The sequence below is a fragment of the Pelophylax lessonae genome (assembly GCF_965119305.1).
Source record: "Pelophylax lessonae genome assembly, chromosome: 4".
Classification (NCBI taxonomy): Eukaryota; Metazoa; Chordata; class Amphibia; order Anura; family Ranidae; genus Pelophylax; species Pelophylax lessonae.
In genome coordinates, this window is record NC_138771.1 from 381,194,664 (window position 1) to 381,220,188 (window position 25,525).

General features: G+C 40.4%; 1 protein-coding gene across 1 annotated transcript in view; it reads right to left on the bottom strand.

Annotated features, from left to right (window-relative positions):
• The window catches only part of LCP2 (lymphocyte cytosolic protein 2), a 325,994-nt gene that overhangs the window by 71,452 nt on the left and 229,017 nt on the right, over positions 1-25,525 (bottom strand). The window contains exons 12-16 of the mRNA XM_082256323.1: positions 22,447-22,472; positions 18,312-18,395; positions 17,848-17,869; positions 6,524-6,536; positions 1,784-1,892 (exon numbers count right to left, since the gene is read on the bottom strand). Coding sequence (XP_082112449.1) covers positions 1,784-1,892; positions 6,524-6,536; positions 17,848-17,869; positions 18,312-18,395; positions 22,447-22,472 — 254 coding nt within the window. The remainder of the gene's footprint in view (positions 1-1,783; positions 1,893-6,523; positions 6,537-17,847; positions 17,870-18,311; positions 18,396-22,446; positions 22,473-25,525) is intronic.

The following is a 25,525-nucleotide window of genomic DNA, read 5'->3' on the forward strand; positions in this document are numbered from 1 at the left end:
GCCTACTGAGGAAGCCAAATCACAGGGCGCAATGCATATAGGAGGGAGGAGCCGAGCCAGTGACATCACACCGCCATCTCAGTATAGTGGTGAGCAGGCTTTTCATTTGGTGAAGCCTACTGAGGAAGTGCACTAGCCACTGGAGGAAGGAGTGAATTAGAAGATCACTATTCTTTTTGGGGAGCACTGGACTTTATTATATAGGTTTGTATTATAATTTATTGGTATTTTTGTATTTTTTCACAATTTTTGCATGCGTTTTTATACAAGGAGTGCTGGATTTTCACCGAAATAGGCCTCATGCACACTGGTTTCTCGTAAACACTGTTTATCCTGACAGGAGAAAATCGGCATTATAAACTCACCAAAGCTGCTTTTTTAAAAAAAAGTTTAGCGGCGTTTAACAGAGTTTGGAGTTTGGGAGTTTACTTTATTTCATTGTCCAGAAGTTTAATTTATTTTGGCCATTGAAATAAATAAACGCTGAGGTGCTAAACGTGTCTAGAGTTTATACGCGTTCATGGGCATTTATTTTGAGGTCATTACATTAGTATGTATAGTAGCGCTACACTTTGGGTATAATTGTATTAGATATTGTTGTGAAGTCATTGTATAGTGTTTAGCTAGCAACGGTACTTGATTTAAAACAATGAGGTGATACCACCCTTCTCCTGCGCTTAGAATCCAATATCCCCGACCACACTCCCCACGGGACTCACAACTGGCATCTCAGATAGCTAAGGTCTTGCTGCCCAAAACGGAATGGGGTAGTCCAACGGTACTAGAGGCAAAGAGAAACAAAGAAAGGGCGCACCGACCTAGCGCATTATCCAAATTAATAGGCTTTATTCATGCAACATATAAAATGGCTACTCACAAACGTAGGTGAAAAAAGATCATATCAAGCTCAGTTGCTCCAATGTCAGAAGTAGTCCATAAGTTAGTCCAAAATCCGATGAGATGACGGCTGACGCGTTTTGAGGCTCAGCCTCTTCCTCAGAGGGCTCTGAGGAAGAGGCTGAGCCTCGAAACGCATCAGCCGTCATCTCATCGGATTTTGGACTAACTTATGGACTACTCCTGACATTGGAGCAACTGAGCTTGATATGATCTTTTTTCACCTACGTTTGTGAGTAGCCATTTTATATGTTGCATGAATAAAGCCTATTAATGAGGTACTTGATTTAACCCTTAGATTTTTTTATTTTGAAACTTAAAGATTGCGCTGATTGAGCAATATGTCTGGCCACAGCGTAAGAAGTAGAACCCCTATTTTTATTGGATGGAAAGTCAGGTCTAAGCTCTTTCAGCAGTCCATGTACCCTAATTGGAGAACTGGCAGGTGGACTTCTTGGGGTGACAGGGGATTGATCCCTCCAGCAGGATGTCTTCATCAGATTTGTTATTGGCGGAGAACCCCCAGATGTGGAGTTGATAGTGTCTCATTACAATTACATAATGGGCAAGTTCATGTCCAGAAACGAATGCAGCGCTTGGAGCAACCAACAAAGAAACTTCCCCGTGTCTTCTGCAGAGGATCAAATCCAAAAGAACCCCTACTATTCTGATTGTTCAGAGGCTGACCAAGAATTACATGGTACTAGTTTGACAGATTGCAGGCACCTCATGGCAGCTATAGTACAAACCAGACCTTCACTCCTAATAAGAAGCATCCTTGTCCCAGCACTGACTGAAGTTAATATTTGCATGGATTTAGACTTTAAAGATTGTTTTGGTTAAAAGCACAATAATATTAAAAAGCACATGGCATATTATTACATACCTATCTGTACCAGGCAAAGTATTGGATCCTGAATGAATGCTCCTCATTGAAGGTTTTGGTGATGTAGAAGGGAAGGTGTTTGAAGAATGTGGATAAAACCTTTGGGGACCTGCAATACATTAAACAGCATTAAACAAGAAACATATGCTTAGGTGAATATTTTATACATTTTATATTTATATACCAATATTTAATGTTTAGGATTATGTAAAATATTTTCTCTTTTATACTTTTTTAGCCCTGATGATAGGGAACATATGGAGGCAATCATTACATGTTAACTATTTTTATATAAGGAAATTAATATTTTTTTGGACGATTCCAACAATTCTTCTTTGACGATTTTGTGTGAAGCACTCTCCTGTGACTCTTCATGTGTTGAAGGTCCACACTAGGGAGAGTATCATTCCTGTTTAAGATCATCAACACCAAAAAAAAAAAAATCCGTTGTAATGTTTTGATTCAGTGCCACCCACCTACAGTACAGGAAATCAACTTACTGTATGAAACAAATATATAGCAGATTGCTATCAGGATAACATTTTTGAAGAACAGTATTCCTCGTTTAATGTTACTTTAAATAGTTAATTTAATAAGGGGATTCTGGAACCACATATTTCACATAATGCACAAAGTTACTGGGCTAGCAATTCCCAAAACACTTGAAATTGCCCTGCTACATAGTGCTCTGGTGAAGAGCCCAAAACCTCTCTTAAAACTGATTCACTTTATGCTCTTAGCAGCGAAACTCACGTTAGCGCGCGCATGGAAAACACCCTCAATTTCCGTGACGGCAGCCAAACGGAAAATTTCCTGGATCATGGCCCAGGAAAAGGTTGTTAGCGTATTCCTGGTGAAACAGGATGAATTTGACGTAATTTGGGAGCCCTGGTGTTCATACATCACTCCATCACCATTATGAACAGGTCCACCAGCTTCATTCCACTCCGGCTTCTTTCTCTCCCTTCTCAAATTTTTTCTACCTTTCTTTGTTTCTCCCCCTCTCTCTTTCACCTCTTTCTTTGACTCTTGATCTCTCCTTTCTCCCTTCGGGTATCATCACCATCCCGATATCCTCCATTTTAACTAACCCCACACGGGGGTCTCACTACCCAATCTTGAGTACTACTCTTCAGGAGCTTAGATCTTGTCCCTCATTGTATTTCTTTCAGTTTTGAAGTGTTTAGCGTAGTAATCTCACTCGACCTGATGTAGACTATGCAATGTTTCTGAACTGTTTATCTATAGCCCCAGGGGTGTGGGGTATTGACACATGCAACTGTTTGGACATTTCTTATATTCTTTTGTTCATGTACTCATTCACGCTCATAGTTGGATGTTATGTCATTTTAATGATATTCTGCTGTATTGATACCTGTTCATGTTATAACTTTTGAAATAAAAACTATTGCAAGTAAATAGTTAATTTAGGCCAACTTGGCCCAAAAAAAACTACAAAGTATTTCCATTGCAGAATGATGTAGCCACTGGATGTACTCTAACAGAATATAATGGCATTAGCTACATACAGTTAGCAGTACTGTGTTATAACAGCAGCAGTACTAGCTAGTCATCTGCTGCCAGATATAAAGAGAGTCAGGCTTAGTACTTTACAGCCATTCAAAAGAAACCTTGTTTTTTTTTTCCAATCGACACAAGGCTTCCTCTGACAAACTGGAGATTGTGACATCATGCATATTCCTCTCCACCTCAGCCAATAAGAGAAAGCCTTGTATTCATTGATAAATGGCTGAATGGCAGTATAGCACTAAGCCAGAGTCTCTTTATATCTGTCAGCAGATGAGAAGTCACCCCTACTGTTGCTGGAACACAGCGTGGCTTACAGTATGTAGCTAATGCTGCTACAGTCAATTACAGCACACCCAGCAGACACATCATTTTGTATTGGAAATACTTTGTTTGGGCCAGCTTGGCCCTAAAGAACTAATTAAAGTGACATTAACAACTTTAACACCAGGCCTTTTTCTGATATTTTTATTACTTAGAACCCCCAAACATTATATATATTTTTTTTAGCAGAGACCCTAGAGATTAAAATGGTGGTCATTGCAATATTTGATGTCACATTGTATTTGTGCAGCTGTCTTTCAAATGCAATTTTTTGGGAAAAAATACACTTTAATGAATTTACAAAAAAAAACAATCAGTAAAGTTAGCCCAATTTTGTGTATATTGTGAAAGATTATGTTACATAGAGTAAATAAATATGTAACACGTCATGCTTTAAAATTGTGGAAAGGCGACAAACTACGGTACTTAAAAATCTCAATAAGCGATGTTTTATAAATCTTTACAGGTTACCCGTATAGAGTTACAGAGAAGGTCTAGTGCTAGAAATATTGCTCTCACTTTAATGATCACGGTGATACCTCACATGCGTTTAACGTTTACATATGCGGGAGCGACTTACGTATGCATTCGCATCTGTGTGCGAGCAGGATGGGACGTCTTTTTTCTTATTTTACTTTTTTATTTTTACACTGTCCCTTTATATTTTTATTTTTATCACTTTTATTCCTATGACAAGGAATGTAAACATTCCTTGTCATAGAAAAATGCATGACAGGTCCTCGTTATTAAGAGATCTGCGGTCAAAAAGACCCCAGATCTTTAATTTACCTTTAGAAGCAAAAGAACATTTTTGACATTTAGACTTTAAGAAGAAAAAAAAATGTTAATGGCCGAGAAACAGAAGAGACGTCAAAGGTCGCTCCAATCCTCCAAGAGCATAGAGCCAAGTGAGGGTCCTTTCACACGGGCCTTCTACCCGGCAGACTCTGTTTTGCTCAGTGGGGATCGATCCATTGAACCTGCTCAGGTCTGGATGACATCAGGACCCTAGACCATTAGAGCAGAGGCCAAGCTGAACTGTGCGGGTCTATGGATATGCACGGCTTAGGATTGAGCCCACACACGTGCCCCTCATAGCAAGCAGTTTGCTATGGGACAGGGGGGAGGATTTTTTAAAAATAGATGTATATTTTTACAACCGCCTTAAAAGCTCACCTAAATGATTTATTGAGCAACTACATTACAAATGAGGATTAATGTAGATTAATGTAAAATCAAGAACTTTTGGGTCCTAAAATTGCATTAATCAGTAATGAGGTGGATCTGGATGTCCTTGTAGAACAGACTTAAAAACAAAATGCAATGTCATTTTTGAAGCTTCTAAACCAAAAGCTCAAATGAAGTTTCACATGTGTTGCCCCATTAGAATTGCTTGGTGGCAATTAAACCTATACAGAATCTTGCCTGTAAATGAGGAAATTTGATTTTGAGGGACAGTAATGAAGCAAATCTCACACAAGGGGTCACATTAACCACTTTTGGACCAGAAGGTTTTAACCCCTTAATGACCAGGCCATTTTTTGCGATACGGCACTGCGTTATTTTAACTGACAATTGCGTGGTTGTGCGACGCTGTATCCAAATAAAATTTGTATCCTTTTTTCCCACACATAGAGTTTTCTTTTGGTAGTATTTTATCACCTTTGTGGTTTTAATTTTTTTTGCGCTATAAACAAAAAAAAGCGTCAATTTTGAAAAAAAAACCACAATATTTTTTACTTTCTGTCAATTTTTTCATCACTTTAGGCCAATATGTATTCTGCTACATATTTTTGGGAAAAAAAAGTCTCAATATGTGGTTTGCGCAAAAGTTATAGCGTCTACAAACGATACATTGTTATGGAATAATTTTTATATATTTATTTTACTTGTAATGGTGGCGATCTGTGATTTTTAGCAGGACTTCGACATTGTGGCGGACAAATCGGAAGTCTAACTGACACTTTTGACACTTTTTGGGGACCAGTGACATTATTGCAACGAAAAAATACACTGTCACTGCACTAATGACACTGGCAGGGAAGGAGTTAACATCAGGGGTGATCAAATGGTTAAGTGTGCCCCAAGGGGGTGCTTACTAACTGTGGGGGGTTGCACTGATTGGGGGAAGACAGAGATTGTGGTTCCTGCTTATCAAGAACATAAGATCTTCATCTTGTCCCCTTCCAAAATGGTTTATATAGGCAGATCGCCGTTCTGCCTCTCCCGGGGATGATCGTGGCTGGCCAGTGGATATGGGGTTTCCCCCGACCTGCTGATTGACATGCCCGCTAGCCAATCACGGCGCGATCGGGGCTCCGGCGGCGCGATTGCACCATCTAGTGGCTATTGAACAAAATGACGTACAGGTACGTTGTTTCACACAATAGAGCCAACCTGGTCGGCAAGTGGTTTTACTTGTTTTTACCTTTCTGAACTTTCTAACATTTTTCATTGAGATTTGTGGTATTGAAAGCCTTTTTTTCTGAGACGTTTAGGACTGAAAAATGTCAGAAATGCCAATAATTTTAAGCATAACTACAAATATAATATTTATCAGTGATCTGGTAAACTATATTGGATTTGATTCAACAATAAATCTTTCTTCATAAAATGCTGTGGTTGCCAAAAGTTGTGGGTTTTCAAAATAAATGTTGCTCTGCCTCTGTGTGTTTAGACCCATAGATCAAAATCTAAACCACTTTCAACATTTGTAAACTGATTTGTTTAACAGCAAATACAATTTTTAAAGGAAACTATTAGAGAAACATCTTACCTTTTTGTCTTTACAAAGATTTATACAAAACATTAAACACTGACATAAATAAAAATATATAAATATATATATGTATATATAAATATATATATAATATAGTGATTTTCACGTACCATCTTCTTCACCCTGCAAACAAAAAATATTATGTAATTGTATTGTGAAACTTGAATTGTTTAAATAATATTAATTATTGTTAATTCATTACAAATGTCACACATTGTACAGTAGTATCAAAAAGTCAAAAAAGTCAGGCTTCTGTCTAAACAACTTTTCATGCCTTTGTTTTTATTTCTAGGAAACCAACTAATCTGATAAATGATCAAATTTGTAACTCCCTGAATTGTTTTAATATGTACAGATTTATAGGATCTGACATAGAATTAAACATTAAAGGAGCACAAAGCAGAATATTAAAGGATGTATTTTGTAGGAAAGGTCAGGACAAGCAGCAGACAGTAGAGGGATCCAGTAATGAAGCAAAGGTCAGTAGAAGGAACAAACAGGCAAAGAATACAGACACACTTGTTCAGCAGTAAGGTATCACAAACACTGGGGAACAGGTAGATAATGTTTAAAGGGAACAATCTTGGGTCTGGGAGGCATGTTACCAGCTGAATGTGAAACGTACAGGCCAGCAATGAGCAAACACTGTGTAGGACTGAAAGGTTGCTTCCTTGTGCTTAGCAACAGAGAAGCTAGCTGAGTCTCTTGGTAGAGCAAGAACCAGACAGTGGGGCAACTGGCAGACGGGCAAGTATGTAGGCATCTTAACATTACCTTCCTCTTGAGGAGGGGTCTTCAGGTTTATTTTCTTTGAAGGAGACTAGTAAAAAAACTTTCCTACCAACTGTTTAGCATAAACAGACAAGGCTGGAACAAAGGAATGCTCCTCAGGTACATAGCCTTTCTAATGGATAAGACACTAAAGGTAGTTTCCAATTTTCCTGGAGTCCACAATCCTTTGTATCATTGGAATCCGGCTGCAATAAACATAGAACCACAGAGGGCTGCTGGAAATAGCAACACTGGGCATGCAGAGGCCACAGAGGTTTACTGGAGACACACTTAGAAAGTCACTAGGAAGCACTGAGCGAGCTTAGCAGGTAGTGTGGAGACACATTGCTCAAAGGCAGAGACAAAGTCTGACTACTGATTGGCAAAGGTGCCAGTGGCCGCAAAGTGGCTACACACTAACAGTCTCATGGAGGGGAGCAGACCAGCCCTGGAGTGTGGAACAGGTGATTATGACACTCTGGCTCAGAAAGGGAGTACGCACATCTCATAGACAGAGTAGTACCTGACACAAGATTAATGGGACAGTTGTAAGGTCTGTAAGTAGGCAAAACAGTGGCTGCTTATTCATAGAAGTAATCTGAAAAATTGGAGTAGCAGACAGGAAGAGTACTGGTGCTCACAGAAGTGACTAGTGTGTACTTCTGCAGGCAGTATTCAAGGCGAGACTACAGTAGGTTGTCACTAAGTACCTAGTCAATTAATGAAGTGTTACATTGCAGTCACAGGTAGTCCAGGATCAAGGGGTAGGCTGGACATTACATTATTTCTTTTTAATTATGCAGAGTTTCAAATTTAAGGGTGAGGTTGGGGATTTGTAGGGTGACTAGTCAATGACAACAGAGAATTATGAATGATAACAAAGGGAAATCGACTCTCCACCAAGAGAAGATGGATCTGAGAGAGCTGACACAAGGCTAGATTTATGAAGTTACTGGTAGTGCCTGAATCCAGAAAAGACAAAAAGTGGTGTTAAGTGGACTGAAAAGACACTGCAGCTCAGACTAAGTTCAACATGCAATGCCAAGCTGCAGTTTCCAAAGCAAAGTGAAAATAAAGCAGGTGAAGAATTAAAAACGGTCTTTAGAAATGCTGTCTAAATAACCCAGACTGAATTGGCTATGGAGAGTCAGGTCATTCCAGCAAGCATCTGGTACCCAGCGCCAGAATTCAGAGGAGTAATGCTAAGCTGAACATTTGCTTTGCCCTGAGATATGCTTCCAGTCTGGGTCATCATATAGCAGGGCCAAAGCATTGAAGACATCAACAGATTTTAAGACAGAATCAGATGACAAAAAACTGAAAGTTCAAGCTTGGGGAACACATTGAGCAGATAAAAAATGATTCTTGGTCCATGATGTCCATGAAAATTGGAAAAGTCTTTGCAGTTTCCAGAAAAATTATCTGGGAGGTGGGTCTTGGGTTTTGGTTCAGTGTGTGAAGAGTGTGTGGGAACAGGGGCCATCCTTTGGAGTGATTTCCTGAGTAAGAGGCCTTAAACTCAACAGATGACATAGTTACATACATACATACATACATACATAGGCATGCACAAGGAGTGTGCCAGGTGTGCTAGGCACATCCTAATCTGGTGGAACCAATCTGCTTCTGCTTCTCCTCCTCCCCCATGCCTCTTCTGTCCCTCTTTATTCTGTTCCCGAAGCCCCCCTGTGTGTTCCCCTGGGCCCTGTCCCCATCTTTTCAGGATGGGTAGCAGGGAAGTGGCCAGTAAATGTATTTATCGACCCCTTCCTTTTCTGAATGAACACAGTGAGTGATTGGTACTGATTGCTTCTTTGTCCATTCATGACTGTAGCATAATAAACTGTATTTAATAATTTTTGCCAACAATACTGGTTTGTTATATTATTATGGAGTCATAGGGTCCTTTCACACGGCCGCTCCGTGTGTCCGCAAATCATCCCATCCGTTTGTGGATGATTTGCGGACATAATGTAAGTGAATGGCATTGCGGATGTCAGCGGAATACCATCCGCTGACACCCGATTTTCTTCCTTTCAGTTCTGTTCCGTTTTTTCGAATGGAACAGAACCCTATTTTTCCTTCCGTGTAAAAAACGGAAATGAAGGAAAATCGGATGTCAGCGGTGTCATCCGCTGACATCCGCAGTGCCATTTACTTACATTATGTCCGCATATCATCCGCAAACGGATGGGATGATATGCGGGCACACGGAGCGGATGACAGAAATGTCATCCGCTCCGTGGAAAAAAAAAAAAAGTCCCGCAGCGGACCTTTCACACGGAGCGGCCGTGTGAAAGGAGCCTTACTTTAAATATATTTATGTACTTTGTTCATATTTTGTGACAACTGTGTGTCTTTTACTCATTAGCTGGTCCTCTTTGGGGTTTACTTGTGTCCCCCTGACTGCACCCGGCACGTGTAGCCCCTCCTTCAGGAGGGGCACCTTAGCAGCGGACAGAGCTAGCCTCTAGTCTTTTTCTATGCACCTGGGAGTCATTTGCTGTCTACAGCTATTGTGACTCCTACTTCTAAACATGTTGGCCCCATTCTCCACTTCCGCCTTCCAGGCTCCATTATGGGGGCTTTGTCACTTCCGTTTCCCGAAGTTTTTTTGGTCTCGGTTGCACCTGCGCATGCTGTTTACTCCAGTGCCAGGCGCCAGGACAAGTAGGTGTTGGCGGGGGATACATAGAGACCCGGTGTCTTCGTGTAGCAGATTGGGAAATTCTACTTACAGGTGTGTTAAACTACTCTGATGTTAGGATTGGCATTCCTTCACCATGTGCTTCTTTAACCTAGACATATATACATGCTCTGAGGACACTAGTCTCATTATTTCCTGATTGGGGGAAGACCTATATTCATTCTCTGTGACTTTGATTATTCATAGGTATGGGTTTTTTATTTTTTTTCTCTAACCCTAAAATAATTTGAAAAAAAATCTCTGTACAGGTTGTGGTCCTTTTTTGGCTGATGCTTGGCCTTTTTTGGAGACACTTGGGACCTTGGATAGGAATTCCCCTTCCAAATCTTTGACGGTACTTATAGATCATTTAGTTATACTAAAACTACATGGACACATTACATTAATACTTTTTTATTATTTTCCTTTCTATCCTTTTAGGAATCCCCTTTTCCCTTCTGCCAATTTATCCATTGTGCAGTCTTTTGGGACTTCTAGGATTATCCATGGGGTACCCCTTCTGAGCCCCTGACACACAGTTGGTTTTTCTCCATGTGCACAGGCATTGATTTGCTTGATTTGTCAAGTGTGAGTATTTTTATTTGGGGTTCTGGACTTTGCTTTAATCCTTTGATTCTACTGTTTATATGTATGTATAGTTATTTTTTTAAATATCTGTTTTAGACATTTCCGATGAGTGGACATTCCTACCTCATGAAGAAGACTTTATGTTGAAATGCATCTGGGTCTTCCTGTCCACAATGTCAGCTTCATTCCTCATGTATTAGGGTTCACCCTGGGTTATCTGTGCCGTTCTGGTACCCTATGTGATCCAATTGTTTTAAATGTTTACCAATCAATGGTTCCTTGTTTGAGGTGTCTTAAACTGTGTTTGAATACAATTTGTATTTTTTTTTTTTTATATAGATTGATATCATTTTTCCTCTTTTTGCCTTTGTTTTAATTTTTTATTTCCAGTCTACACTCTTGGGTATTGTATAGTCCCAATTCCCCTGTTTGTCCCATTGTGGATTTTCTATTACTGTATTTAATATGCTTCAGTTTGTGAATGAACAGAAAGCTGCTCAGCACAGAGCACTTCCCATTTATTCACTGTCCAGTGCAGCTGAGGTTGGGAAAGAGACTAGGGAATCTCTGTCCTCTGTCCCTTTCACTGTCTCAAAAATGAGACAGCAGGGGTCTGTTTAACCTCCCCACCCTTTCAATGGGACTCTTAAAGAAATTGTAAACAAAATAAAAAATAGTAATGTAAAAACGAATTAAAAAAAGAAAAAAAAACTGCTGACACCATCCACTGCCCTACTGACTGTCCACTACCCTACTGACATGTCCACTGCTCTACTGACACCAAATATAGTGTAATATATACAGTATATTGTGTGTATATATATATATATATATATATATATATATATATATATATACACACACACAGTACATACACACATGAACAAGTGTTTGAGCTTTAGGGTGCACATCCTAATGCAATAGGCTGCACACACCTATGATTACATAGTTAAGGTTAAATAAAAACAGCAGTCCATCCAGCTCAACCAGAGTGAGTGTCTACCATTGCCATTTTCAATATTCCTGTACATTGTGCTTGCTAAGCGAATAGCTGTGTCTTAGGAGGATCTACCTGGGAAGGGTTTCTGGCATGTGATGATGTAAAGTCCAGACACTCTAGTTAGAGTAAATAGTGTAAATTCACCTTCAGCAGCCCCCCTGGCTTTAAGACAAGCAGGCCTAATGGTACCAGGGTGCCACCAGGATCTAATACACAAGACTACGGTATATACTCTGGCTGCAGAATGTTGCTAGCTGACACAAGGTAAGGGAGAAACAAGATGGGAGCAACTCTGGAGGAGTCAGGACTGGCATCAGGCATGATCTGTGAATGTAGCAAAGGGCAAGATAGGTAGCAGGCAGGAGGGGTATCCATTAAAGGTAGCAAAGATCTGGACAGACAGTAGAGAGTATACAGTATAGAGACCCAGTAGCGTAGCGAGGGTCAGTAACAGGAACCAATGGGCAAAAAATAGGAAAGCACTTGATTAGCAGGTACTGTAAATGATATCACAAACACTTGGGCACAGGTAGATAATTATTAAATTATCTTGCGCCAGGAACCAGTCTGCATAGAGCAGGAGTGTCAAACTCAATTTCATTGCAGGCCACATCAGCATTATGGTTTTCCTCAAAGGGACAGTTGTATCTGAAAGTCTAGATGTCCAGAGCACCCCACCCCTCATTACATCAAATGTCAAGAGCCCCCACCATCAGAAGTCAAGCGTTCCCAAACCTCCCTTACATTACAGTGCACCCCATCTTACCTGCTACCTGGAAGAAACTGGGGTAGGAGCTGGGAAGCAAAAAGTGCGGTTCTGGAGGAGGACCAGAGGAGGGTGGGAGTCAGCTGCCTGAGTCTACTGAATGCTGGGATCAGAGGGGGCAGAGACAAGGGGATGCTGTGGCTGCACAGAGAGGTGCAGGATCTGTAGGAAAAGTTCTGTCCTCCTCTCTGCTGCCAATTGCAGGACCCTTCCTGCGGCTGCACAGAAAAGCACAGGATCTGGCAGAGTAGTTTTGTACTCCTCTCTGCTGCCGATTGCTGAGACAAGGTGGGGGCAGAGATGAAGAGGGTGCAGCGGCTGCAGGAGAGGACATGAAATGGCCCAGATGGCCAGGTTCGGCCCACAGCCTTGTGTTTGACATATGTGACATAGAGAGTCGCTTTGGCCTTTTGGCTAAGGTTAATAGTATTGGTTCCATTATGTCCAAGAAAAGAAAATTGCTGTATCTATGCATTAAGTCAGGGGATACTGGCTGGGGACAATTTGTCAAATATAAAGGGGGTTTGAAGTAAACAAGCACTGGAAGCCAGAGCTCTTGGATCAAGCTAAGTATGCATCTTAGCTCAAAAAGTCAAAAGGGATAAGTGCAGTTTGTTTTCATTCTTTAGCTTTGGGTCTGTCTGATCTTGCCAGGGGTGACAGAAGTAGGGAGCATGCTGTATTTTTTCCGTTTGAGATTAGTGACCCAGGAGTATCAGCCCTGCAGATTGTGCATCAATTTATAATCAAGATTGATACAATTTGTAATCCAATATTCAGCTTCTTCCTCCAACCAACATACCAAGTCCAACAACACAGTCAGTACTTTCCTCCTTTGACCTTTTTACCACTGAGGATGTTGTCAAACTCCTTGCTGAGTCCCACCTGAAACACTTATCCCCTGGACCCTCTGACCTCAACTATGGCAACCTTCCTGCTCTTTCCTACACTTCATAATCCACATATTCGATCTCTCCCTCTCAGCCGGCACCTTTCCCTCCCCTCTCAAACATTCCCTGGTTACCCCCATACTTAAAAAAAACCCTACTGGACTCCATCTGTTTGAACAACTTAAGACTCATATTTCTGCTCCTATTTCCTATGTCTGCTTCCTCCAAGCTTCTTGAACACCTTGTTCACAACAATATAAGTTGCTACCTCATAACAACCTTCTTGACTACCTACAATCTGGCTTACGCTAATGACCTTTACAACCCTGATAGTTCCGCCACTGGTGGCAGTAATTTTTTTTTACTATTTTATCTTCTTGTATTTTTTTTTTACAATTTCATTTTTGCTTATTTTTTACATATTCTTTTGGCTCCCCTTTGGAGGTCTTTGGTTAAATATCAGGGGTTTAAATCCCTGATTCCTCACTTTTGGGAAACAGAAAGGGACTGAGGACAGATTCATCAGTGCTTTTCTCTGAAGCATCAGCTGCACAGAATGAATGGACAGGAATAGCTCTGTACAGAGCTTTCCGTTCATTCATAAACTGAAGCATAGTAAACACAGTTTACTATGTCTCAGCTATGAATAAATAATAATAAAAAAAAAACTTAAAAAATACGAGTCAGTGATCAGTACCGATCATTTATTAAGAAAAGAAAGGGGGCCGGTAAATTACACATTTACCTGCCCCTTCCCCGCTCTCAAACCTGAAAGATCCCCAGCAGCACCTGGTGGGAGGTATGAGAGGGAAGCCCAGCAGTGCTGCGGGGGGGGGGGGGGAGCAGGAAAGCACACAGAGGCCTGGGGCAGCAGGACATGAATAGGGAGGCAGCAGAAGCGTCATGTAGAGGAATGCCCTCTATTTCCCTCCTGCAGTTGCTGAATGACTGCGGGAGGGAGGAGAAGCGTGCATTCAGTGGCTACATGGGGAGCAGTGGGCATTCAGCGGCTACATGGAGAGATAAGTTCCTCTACATGATGTAAGGTGCTGCTGTATGTAAACAAAATTCATTGTAAATATATTAACAGCCAAAAATATATTGCTGCTGAAACTGAGAAGCATTGAAAACCTGACCGGTTCTGAAAAAACCACATAAAGCTTTAAGGCATCCACCAACTCTGTTTAAAGAATTTGTATGTATTCAGTTTCTGGGCTTTATGAAAAGGCCCCTCCTCTGGCTGTACACTTTGGACAAAGGTCCCCCACAGCAGTGCCTGGCTTCCTAAGCTAATTGTTCAGAAAAAAAACTTGCCAAACAACCCCAAGAAACCCCAAGTGCCATTACATCATATTGAGTTCAATTAAATGTCCTTTTATTTGCTTTTAGTAAACTTTTTTGACCAATTTGCCGAACTCTGAATCAAATGTCAGCCATTTTCCTCGAAGCTACTCAGAATATAAAGTACATTTTTTTCTCCAAATTATTTTGTTAATTTTTTTTAATGGTTATACTTTATTTTTCAATTAAGCTAGCTATGACTCATGTCCTTGATGCTAGAGAGGCTTTTGCAACATATATGCTAATCAATGGAAAAAAATGTATTTTTATGTGCTCCTAAGTGATGCTGTTTGTGTGATCTTTGCCACCAATAACTACTATGCTATTTTAGGAAGCATTGTCCACTAATTTTTTGTGCATGCTTGGAGGCATTATGACCGATGAACTGCAGAATTCCTGTGAAGTGTTAATACTTCGTAAAATCCATGTATTGACAGCCTTCCTAAATTCATTCCTGTTAATAGTAAATTTTGCACCCAACGTGATAACGTTTATTGATGCACAGACGGGTATAGGGAGAGTAAAATTGTGTATGGTGTTGTTAAAATAGTTTCATCACAACATATAGCAAAATAAATGCCCTGCACCATGCCTGCACAAGAACAATACCCTGTACATTATGCTACTCATGTCCCACCATGCACAGCAGTACTGAAGATAGTCAGCATTTGTCTCCAACAATATGGCTACACTGATGCTCTTTGACAGTATAATCGTCGTGAGCTTCTACACAGTCAAACCCAATAACACGTTTGGGCAATTATTTATTTAGTTATACAGTGTGAAATTAATGTCTGAATTCTGTAGATACAGTGGGTGCGGAAAGTATTCAGACCCCCTTAAATTTTTCACTCTTTGTTATATTGCAGCCATTTGCTAAAATCATTTAGGTTCATTCTTCTTCCTCATGAATGTACACATAGCACCCCATACTGACAGAAAAACACAGAATTGTTGACATTGTTGCAGATTTATTAAAAAAGAAAAACTGAAATATCACATGGTCCTAAGTATTCAGACCCTTTGCTGTGACACTCATATATTTAACTCATGTGCTTTCCATTTCTTCTGATCATCCTTGAGATGGTTCTACACCTTCATTTGAGTCCAGCTGTGTTTGATTATACTGATTGGACTTGATTAGGAAAGCCACACACCTGTCTATATAAGACCTTCCAGATCACAATGCATGTCAGAGCAAATGAGAATCATGAGGTCAAAGGAACTGCCTGAAGAGCTCAGAGACAGAATTGTGGCAAGGCACAGATCTGGCCATGGTTACAAAAAGATTTCTGCTGCACTTAAGGTTCCTAAGAGCACAGTGGCCTCCATAATCCTCAAATGGAAGATGTTTGGGATGACCAGAACCCTTCCTAGAGCTGGCCGTCTGGCCAAACTGAGCTATCGGGGGAGAAGAGCCTTGGTGAGAGAGGTAAAGAAGAACCCAAAGATCACTGTGGCTGAGCTCCAGAGATGCAGTCAGGGGATGGGAGAAAGTTGTAGAAAGTCAACCATCACTGCAGCCCTCCACCAGTCGGGACTTTATGGCAGAGTGGCCCGACGGAAGCCTCTCCTCAGTGTAAGACACATGAAAGCCCGCATGGAGTTTGCTAAAAAACACCTGAAGGACTCCAAGATGGTGAGAAATAAGATTCTCTGGTCTGATGAGACCAAAATATAACTTTTTGGCCTTAAATCTAAGCGGTATGTGTGGAGAAAAACAGGCACTGCACATCACCTGTCCAATACAGTCCCAACAGTGAAGCATGGTGGTGGCAGCATCATGCTGTGGGGGTGTTTTTCAGCTGCAGGGACAGGACGACTGGTTGCAATCGAGGGAAAGATGAATGCGGCCAAGTACAGGGATATCCTGGACAAAAACCTTCTCCAGAGTGCTCTGGACCTCAGACTGGGCCGAAGGTTTACCTTCCAACAAGACAATGACCCTAAGCACACAGCTAAAATAACAAAGGAGTGGCTTCACAACAACTCCGTGACTGTTCTTGAATGGCCCAGCCAGAGCCCTGACTTAAACCCCATTGAGCATCTCTGGAGAGACCTAAAAATGGCTGTCCACCAACGTTTACCATCCAACCTGACAGAACTGGAGAGGATCTGCAAGGAGGAATGGCAGAGGATCCCCAAATCCAGGTGTGAAAGACTTGTTGCATCTTTCCCAAAAAGACTCCTGGCTGTATTAGATCAAAAGGGGGCTTCTACTAAATACTGAGCAAAGGGTCTGAATACTTAGGACCATGTGATATTTCAGTTTTTCTTTTTTAATAAATCTGCAACAATGTCAACAATTCTGTGTTTTTCTGTCAGTATGGGGTGCTATGTGTACATTCATGAGGAAGAAGAATCAACTTAAATGATTTTAGCAAATGGCTGCAATATAACAAAGAGTGAAAAATGTAAGGCGGTCTGAATACTTTCCGTACCCACTGTATACAGTATGCACTAGCATGTCACACTGGTCCCTCTCCTCTTTGTAATATTTCTTCACCCCCCGTAGAATAAAAAGTATTACAATTCTCAGCATGCTCACTTACTGCAGTGACCATCCTTTGTTCTCCTCTATGCCAATTTATACTTCATGCATTCAAACACACTCCTACTTTAATGCTGGGTTTTACACTGTCTCTACTGGTTTTCCATGCCTTAGCTGTTCCCTCCTAAATCATCTTTCCACAGCTCTAAACATTTAGAGGCAGAGTTTGGTTTGGTGATGTTCAATATTCTGGGGTAATCAAAAGGAAACTTACAAAAGGGAATTACTGGTGCCCAGAATACTTGACACGGATGTGTGTGGTTGGCTGCAGTCGTGACACCCAAGATAAAACCTAGAAGTGTGCATGACCAAACACCATAGCAGACATGCTGCTGGAAAGTAGGTAGATACTACATGCAATGCAATATGATAATTCTACACCACTTCACTGTTAAAACTAGAAAGTGTAAAAAAAATGAAATCTGCTGCATGTCTCTATACTGGTTGTTGTAAACAAATACATAGACTATCCAGGGCAAAACTTGTATTTTATGTGAAAAAACTAACTGTTGGTTCACACTAGGGCATCTTCTGATGTGAGTCACATGACAAGGGACAACATTATATTTATATATATATATATATATATATATATATATATATATGTTCATATATTCAATGGTGCCCATTCTCATCAATGCGGCTCAGCACGGTGAGACTTTGAAAAAGGTTCCTGTGCAACGTTGGTGTGATTTGGCACAGACTATGCAGAGTCACACTACATAATCAAACTGAAAATGACATCTAAATCGCATCACAGTAGTGTGAACCAAGCCCTATATATAAATCTTCTGTAAGCATTACAAATACATTTAAATATAAAATCACAAACACAACCTACCAGTTCACTGTGCGCCAATTGCCTACAAAGTTGAAGAACATTAAAAACCATTAGCAAAAACCTGAAATCCACATTCTTTTATATATAAGGTAGCGTCTATCTACTTTTGGGGGAAACTGTTTTGTAACCAGAATCATGACTCCCCCCTCCTCCCCAACAATATCCCAGAGGAGAGAAACATACATTAAAAACTGTGTATTGCGATTTTCTAGTTAGCTTTGTAGGATTAAAAGCACGTTTAACCTTTGGATATGACCTTTCAATTACATGTTTTGTTTTAAATTCAAGGCTGAATTTAACATTCTGTAGAATAGGGGATATAACAAACTTTACAATGCACCTTATCTTTATGCCCTGTATACAAATTTCCTTTTTTATTTATCTACACACAGTACTATATTTTTACTGGGCTCTACTAGAAATTTTTCATTAGGAGTCTAGATATATTTGAAGCTCCTACTTACCTTGGAAAGTTTGATCTTACAGTGGAAGGTTGGCCTGGCAAGGGAGGCTTTTTTAATGGGTCTGGTTTTACTAATGATGGTGGCCTGAAAATATATATAGTTTTTTTGTTAATAAATGCACTGGGTTGGTTACAAATACATTTGTTCAACTTGTTTTCACCTTAACAGAAAAATATTTATTATAAAATTCTAGCAAATTCAATATATTGTATATTTATATAATATGAACAACTGGTGAATTGTTTGGATTCATGAATTTATTTTTTACATCGACTTGTTTCTTCTGTAACAGATATGCAACATTCTAATACAAAAGTGGTGCCTAAGTAGTAAGTCTGTACATACAAGTAACTACCCTGTTCTACATTTGTTACCCGGGCATGGAATTTGTCAAATCTTATTTAACACAGAAAACAGTGTGAAAAATCCTGAAAACATTTGTGTTAGTTTAACACTCCCATGAAAATGAAATTGCAGTCATCTGATCAATCCTCTTTGGGCACTCCTTTGCATTGACATAAACTTGAAAAATGGGCATAGCTTATCTCAGAATGACCTGAGTGTAAAATAACCATGCCTTCATGTCCATACTTCAAAGAGCAGAGCAACCTTTGATTGATGTATTGTAAACTGTAATTAACACTGTAGTTACTGAGCTCTTATAAATATACGTATATAAATATACAAGTATAATTATGTAGCAGCATTTCCAGGCATTGGGCCTAATGTGGGTCTGCCATGGTCACTGGTAACACCAACAGCACATTTAACCTGTTTGCCCAAGTGTGAGATTTGAGACAATGAACAGTCCGGCATCTTTGGTTTGTTTTGTTTATTTTATATGGGGATGGGAGAAGGGAATGAGTGGGATACTCCTCTGGCTCAACTAGGTACAAATTGGGACACTTGAGAAAAAAATGCCTTTCAGCGCTGACTTGATGCTGGCTGGATGCTGACCAACACTTGCTGGCGCTTGAAATCACTGACTTGCTGAGCTGTATCGAAAACTGACTTCTTACACTCTGGTTAGCTCAAAAGTCTTTGACACTGCTCCCTCCAATCCTCCCTGACTGAGGTAGCCTCTTGCAATGCTGCTGCAACTCTTAACACTGTACACACTGCACTGTACACTGTGCACTTCAGGGCCCAACCACTGGCACCCCCTTTTACTCTTCAGGGTCAACACTGGCACCCCCTTTACTTTGCTCTTGCACCGGCTAGCTAGCTAGCTCCTGGATCCCTCTGACCTTCTCCAGAGTGGTCCCCTCTCACTAGGCAGACCCCCAGGGGCAGTTTGCAGTACTCACAACTGGGAATGCTTTCCTGAAACTCATCCCCTCTCAGCTCCACTGGTCCTCGGCACACCGGATCCTCTCTGCAGCTCAACTCGGCCCTGTACCCCCTCAGGCAAGCCACCTGGGATACCTGATGCTTCCTGTCAGGAGGAGAGACAGCCATACCTTCCTGCCAAAGACCACCTGTCATGTGCTCCCCACAGACTAAAACCCCCTCCCAGAATGCTCTGCGGCAGAATCTGTCCTTCCAGGATGGATACAAGCCATGGTGTGCTATTGGTCAGGTTTCCTCCACCGCCCAATGAGAGCCCTTATTGAGACACACTGGGGAGATTCCCCAACTCAGCAGGCACACCTGGGAACACATGCCAGCCTAACTGAAAATCATGGCCATGCTGATAAGCAGACAAGACCTACTACATTTTACCTAGCACCTACCCTTGAGGGAGCTACAATTACTTGAAAAATAATGTTTTAAAATATAGACTAACATTTTGTGAGTGGTTTTGTTGTCTGTGTCCATGCTGGGGAAAGTCACCCTCTCTTTTTGTTCTAGTGATGACCATTGCCTCTGGGACAGAAAGTGATAGGAAATCCCAACTTTGTGAGCTGTCAGAGAAAAAAGAGGTGATGGGGAAAACCTCCAATGGAAATGGACACATGCTCTGATGACCACTGTTACCCTTGCTTTAGAGAGATTTTCTCTCACCTACATGTGTGTCTCTGGGACAGAATGTGAAGGAAAATCTTTCCCGACATGATACAGACATTAAAATAAAAAAAATTAAAAAAGATCAAAGCTTTTTAAAGATGTTGGCTTTATACACAGTTTCAAATATCTTTCTACAGACTGTCATTGTTTAGGAAAAGTGTTTTCATATTTACAACATTTATTATTTTCAGTACTTCTCTATTGGAGTGTGACTTTAAGCTGGATACACTTTATACAATTTTTGTTGTTCAAATTCCTTTAGATTTACCTTCAACTATGTAGTGCAAGGGTCGGCCTGATTGCCCACAAATTACTCTGACATGCAAAACTGTACCAAGAGGAGTTTTATACTTATTTTTAGCTAGATAAAGCTGTCTTTTAGTGGTAGTTCATAACTGCAGCTTTTTCTTTTTTTTGTTTCTTGTTTTTTTTGTTTGGGGGGGGGGGTGGCGGGGAGTTTACTATACTGTATAAAGGAAAAAAGAAAAGGAAAACATTTGAAAAAACTGTTTTCCTTACTTTCCATAAAATTAAAATGCCAGAATAGTATAAAATTCCCCATATGAAACAGGGCACACACACAGGAAAAAGGCAGTGAAGGGGTCAATGTACTGGTAGCATACAAGGGCAGGATAAAAATGAAGGGGCTAAGGTTCATATAGGCAGGCTAATGGAGGTAAAGGGTTAATTTTACAGATCACTAGAGACATCATTATAGCTAGTATGAGTAGGAGGGGAGCAGGAAAGGTTTTAACCACTTGCCGACCGCTGCAAGTACATATACTGCGGCGGTCAGCCCCGGGCAGGCAAAGTGATGTACCGGTACGTCACTAGCCTGTCACTGGCTTGTAAGCCAATAGCGGGCGGGCGTGTGCCCGCTGAGGCGCGTGCCCGCCCGGCTCGTTCCCTAACAAGTCAGTGCGTGTGACCGGCGGACATCGGGCCCGCCGGTCACTCGCGATCGTTCGCCGGGAAGGGAGAAAGGCAGGCAGCTAATGTAAACAAGCTGCCTGTCATTCTCCCCTGTGTAAAAATGGAGATCGGACGGTTCTACTATGTAGGACCGTTTATCTCTGTTTTTACACTAGTAGCCATGTCCAATCACAGTTAGAAACACGCCCCTAGGACACACTTAACCCCTCCCTCTCCAATACAGTTAACCCCTTCCCTGCCAGTGTCATTTTTGCAGTAACAGTGCATATGTATAACACTGATTACTGCAGTAATGTCACTGGTAACCCCAAAAGTGTCAAAAATGTCAGTCAAGGGTCCGATCTGTCCGCCGCAATGTCGCAGTCCCGCAAAAAAAATCGCAGATCGCCGCCATTACTCGTTAAATAAAAAACACCAAAAATGACAAAAATCTTTCCCTTTGTTATTAAACGCGATAACTTTTGCGCAAACCAATCAAAATAAGCTTTTTGCGATTTTTTATACCAAACATATGTAGCATAAAACAAATTGGCCGAAAATGTTAAAACATTTTGATTTTTACATTTTTTTGGGGGGAATTTCATATAAAAAAAATGTGAAAAATATTGTTATTTTTGCAAAATTTACGCTCTTTTTTTGTTTATAGCGCATGATCAAAAAATTGCACAGGTGATCAAATACCACCAAAAGAAAGCTCTGTTTGTGGGAAAAAAAGGACGTCAAATTAGTTTAGGTACAGCGTCGCACGACCGCGTGATTGTCCGTTAAAGTCACGCAGTAAAAAATCGCAAAAAAAACCCTGGTCAGGAAGGGGGTAAAATCTTCCGGGGCTTAAGTGGTTAAAAAAGATCCCTGTGGCACTGCAACAGAATGAATAGATCAACAGTTGCAGCTGCTGATCCATTCATTCTGTGCTTATTCATAAGTAATGATTTCTCTCCTTTCCCTGTTGTAAAGTGAGGGATCAGCACGGTAGAAGCACTAACATGGTACCCAGCTTCTCAGGTCAGCCGGGTACAGTGTCTCTGTGTACTCAGCTGTCTAATCACAGCCATCCAACAGCTATTTATCCAGTGCCAGTCATAAATGGCACTGGGTAAATAAAGGGCCGCTGGTCTATCATACAGCAGTACACAAATGATTAATGAATCTGAAGGCCAAACAAAATTGTCCATTGTTTCAAATTGAATTTTACCTTATAATAGCAGGTAGCGTATTAGCCTAGTAAAGAACAAACAAAAACAAATAGTAAATGATAGTTAATGATTCAAAGTATTCCTGGCATTTAGCATAGTTGAAATTAATAATTTCATTTTGCGCAAGATCTATCACAAGATACAGCTGGAATGTGAGAACTGATCATTACTACCTAAAAATCAGCCTCTAAGGAAAGCTTTTAAAATAAAACTTTAAACAGTCATCTAAAACAATATTTGAAATAAAAGAGTTTTGCACTCACTAAAATTTTCCTTTCTTTAGTAGTTCAATGGAAAACAAAATAGACCACGGAGGTATATGTCCTGTCACTTGGAGGTTGGGCGCTAGGAAAATGAAGGCTTGGTCTTCTGTACAGATGGCCAGCCTCAGGAGTAGTTAGCAGTCAAAAGGCAAATGCAGATTACCTTCCAAGCCATGAACCTTAAACGCCTTTTTTTAAATTTAACAAAGGCATGAGCTTAAAAACTATAAAAATATAATGTGGTTGGAGCCTTGTCCCCCAATAAACAACTGTAAAAAATAAAAGATTTTGCAGTGAGTTTAAAATTTCCTTTCATTGGGGATAGAAGATACTATAGCATATGACATAGCATACCACTGGGATATTCAAAAGCATGAGAAGGGGAAATGCTTTTTAGCCTGATGTGCAATGACCAGTAAGTGTTAGGCTGTAGATGATGGCATAGCGACCTCCAAGATCTTTTGGGCAAAATAGACCTCCGATGAGGATGCCACATCCTCACAATAAAACTTGGCAAAGTTTTGGACTGAAAACAAGGTGGTAGGTCATCGGATAGATAGAAGCCTGATACTTAACAGTGGATGAAGTTCTTAATGATCTATTGGAATGGGTGGTGAATTGCAAAAGAGAACCCATACCCTTGGTCAAATGCGCCTGTTGAATTATCAAATGAATCCACAGTGCAAAAGTCCCACTAGAAGCCAGAAAACCTTTAGGTATGACAAATCCATCTTGCAGAAAGCAGCAATGTCATTCAGCTAAATCCTAACTGCTTTCACTATGTTGAGAGAATGAAGAACAATCTCCTTCAGATGTAAAGAAGAAATGTAAAAGTGTGGAAGAGTGATGTCCCCATTAATGTGAAAAGAAGACATTGCCTTGAGAAGAAATGACAGTCAAGGTCGAGGGATCACCTTGTCATTTGGAAGCACCAGAAAGCATGATCTGCTGTTTGGATACTCTGTCCATTGAGGAGACCTACTTCTCAGAAAGGATCAAGAAAAGGTTACTTATGCATTGTTTCAAAGTAGGGACTCTGATAGACGAAAGGGTTAGATTGAGATCCGATGGAGCTAGATGGTTGACAAGTGGAGCGATGTGAGTGGCACCCTGTACAAAGATATGTATCAGGTAGTTGGATGTTTGTTATATAAATGGTAAGAATGGCATGCTTTTTCCAAAGAATCCTATTAGCAATTCAATAAAATTTGTATGTTGAAGGTTATTCTTTAAAAAGTGTACTTTTCCATTAGGTACAGAACCCTGGTCTGTTTTGCAGTAAGTGTTTTTAGAATGCCGCATCAGCAAAGGTTGCTATTATTTTTCCTGTAGGTTCTGTATATAAAGTATTTTCCAATAAAATAAATTACTGTTAGGATCTATTTTATATTCATTGTGCAGAGATACACATTTTGCTTCTTCACTTTTACCATTGCAGTGTATTTCTGTCTGTGTCCCTGTTGAAGATTTTCCCTTACTTCCTGCCTGCTAAAACCATTGTTATGGAGACAGAAAGTGAGGGAAAATCTAGCATAACTCTGGATAGCAGTAGAAACCAGAAAGGCAGTTCTAATCCTTCCCCACCCTAGAAAAAACAAATTAAAAAGTTTTCTTGAACTAGCAAAGCTAGCTTCCCCATTCATCCTTGAACACTAGGGTAAACCGAGGTTGGCTGTCTATGCAGAGGTAGTGGGAAGGGCCAAGCATTCAGATTTCATTTTTAACCTCCTTGAGACAGGGCATATACCCCAATAGTCTGCTGTGTCCCTCAGAGAACACAGAGCAAAATGTTGACATACACACTTCCATGCGTAGCCATTAGAGCCACACTACTTTCTCTTTTAGCAGTTACACTTGTTCAGGTTGGCACTGCTAGCTCTTGATTACTTAGGTTTCATGTACACTACAGCTCCAAACTTTAGTTTACGAACTTTTGGCCTTTTTATTTTTTTTTTTGCCAAAGCTCCTAAACACAACTCCATAAAAGCCTATGGGGTTTATTTACTGCGCACTTGGAAGCATTTGAAAGTGCAGTCGCTGTAGATCTTAGAGGGACATGCACGGAAATTAAAAAATAGAATCTCCCCTCATTTTAGAGCTTCCCCTCAGATCTACAGCGACTGCACTTCCAAGTGCATTTGTAATGCACAGTTGATTTGCCTTTAGTAAATCAACCCCATAGGCTTTTAGGAATATTTAGGAGCTGCTGCGGTTAGGGGAGGATTAACCTCCCTCTCCTGAATGTGAAAGAATCATGTTCAGGTTCGAAACATTTTGACCGCCAGCCGTTTGATTTTGCTGCGTTTTGAGTTTTTCCTCGGCCGGCGGTCATAATAAGCTATGTGTACATGCAGCCTTAGGAATCTGATAAAAATTCACCAGCTTTTCAATGAATTCATATATAAAATACTATATGGTATTCCTTGGACTGCTTGGAGTTTTTTTTACAGGAAGTAGAATTCACTGTTTGAAAATGAAAATGTAACAATGCAGGCACTTCAACTAAGGACTAGTATAGTGCAATATACAACATATTACATTTTTTGTTTTTCAGTTTAGATACACTTTAGAGGTCTATGAGTACATTTTTGTACATTTTCAGTAAACTAACAATCTTTTAGGAGGATCTAAACATTTTTATCTAATTGTATAGGTGGAGAAGGTCAAGGCTGCAGTATGTCATGAATGTTTTTCCTAAATCAATAGTATTTTGATTTTTTTTTTTGTTAACTTGAAATTTGACAGCCAGGGCTGTCGATACCCACATGGAAGAAAAATATATTTAAAATATATTTTTAAAAAAAACATTTTTTGT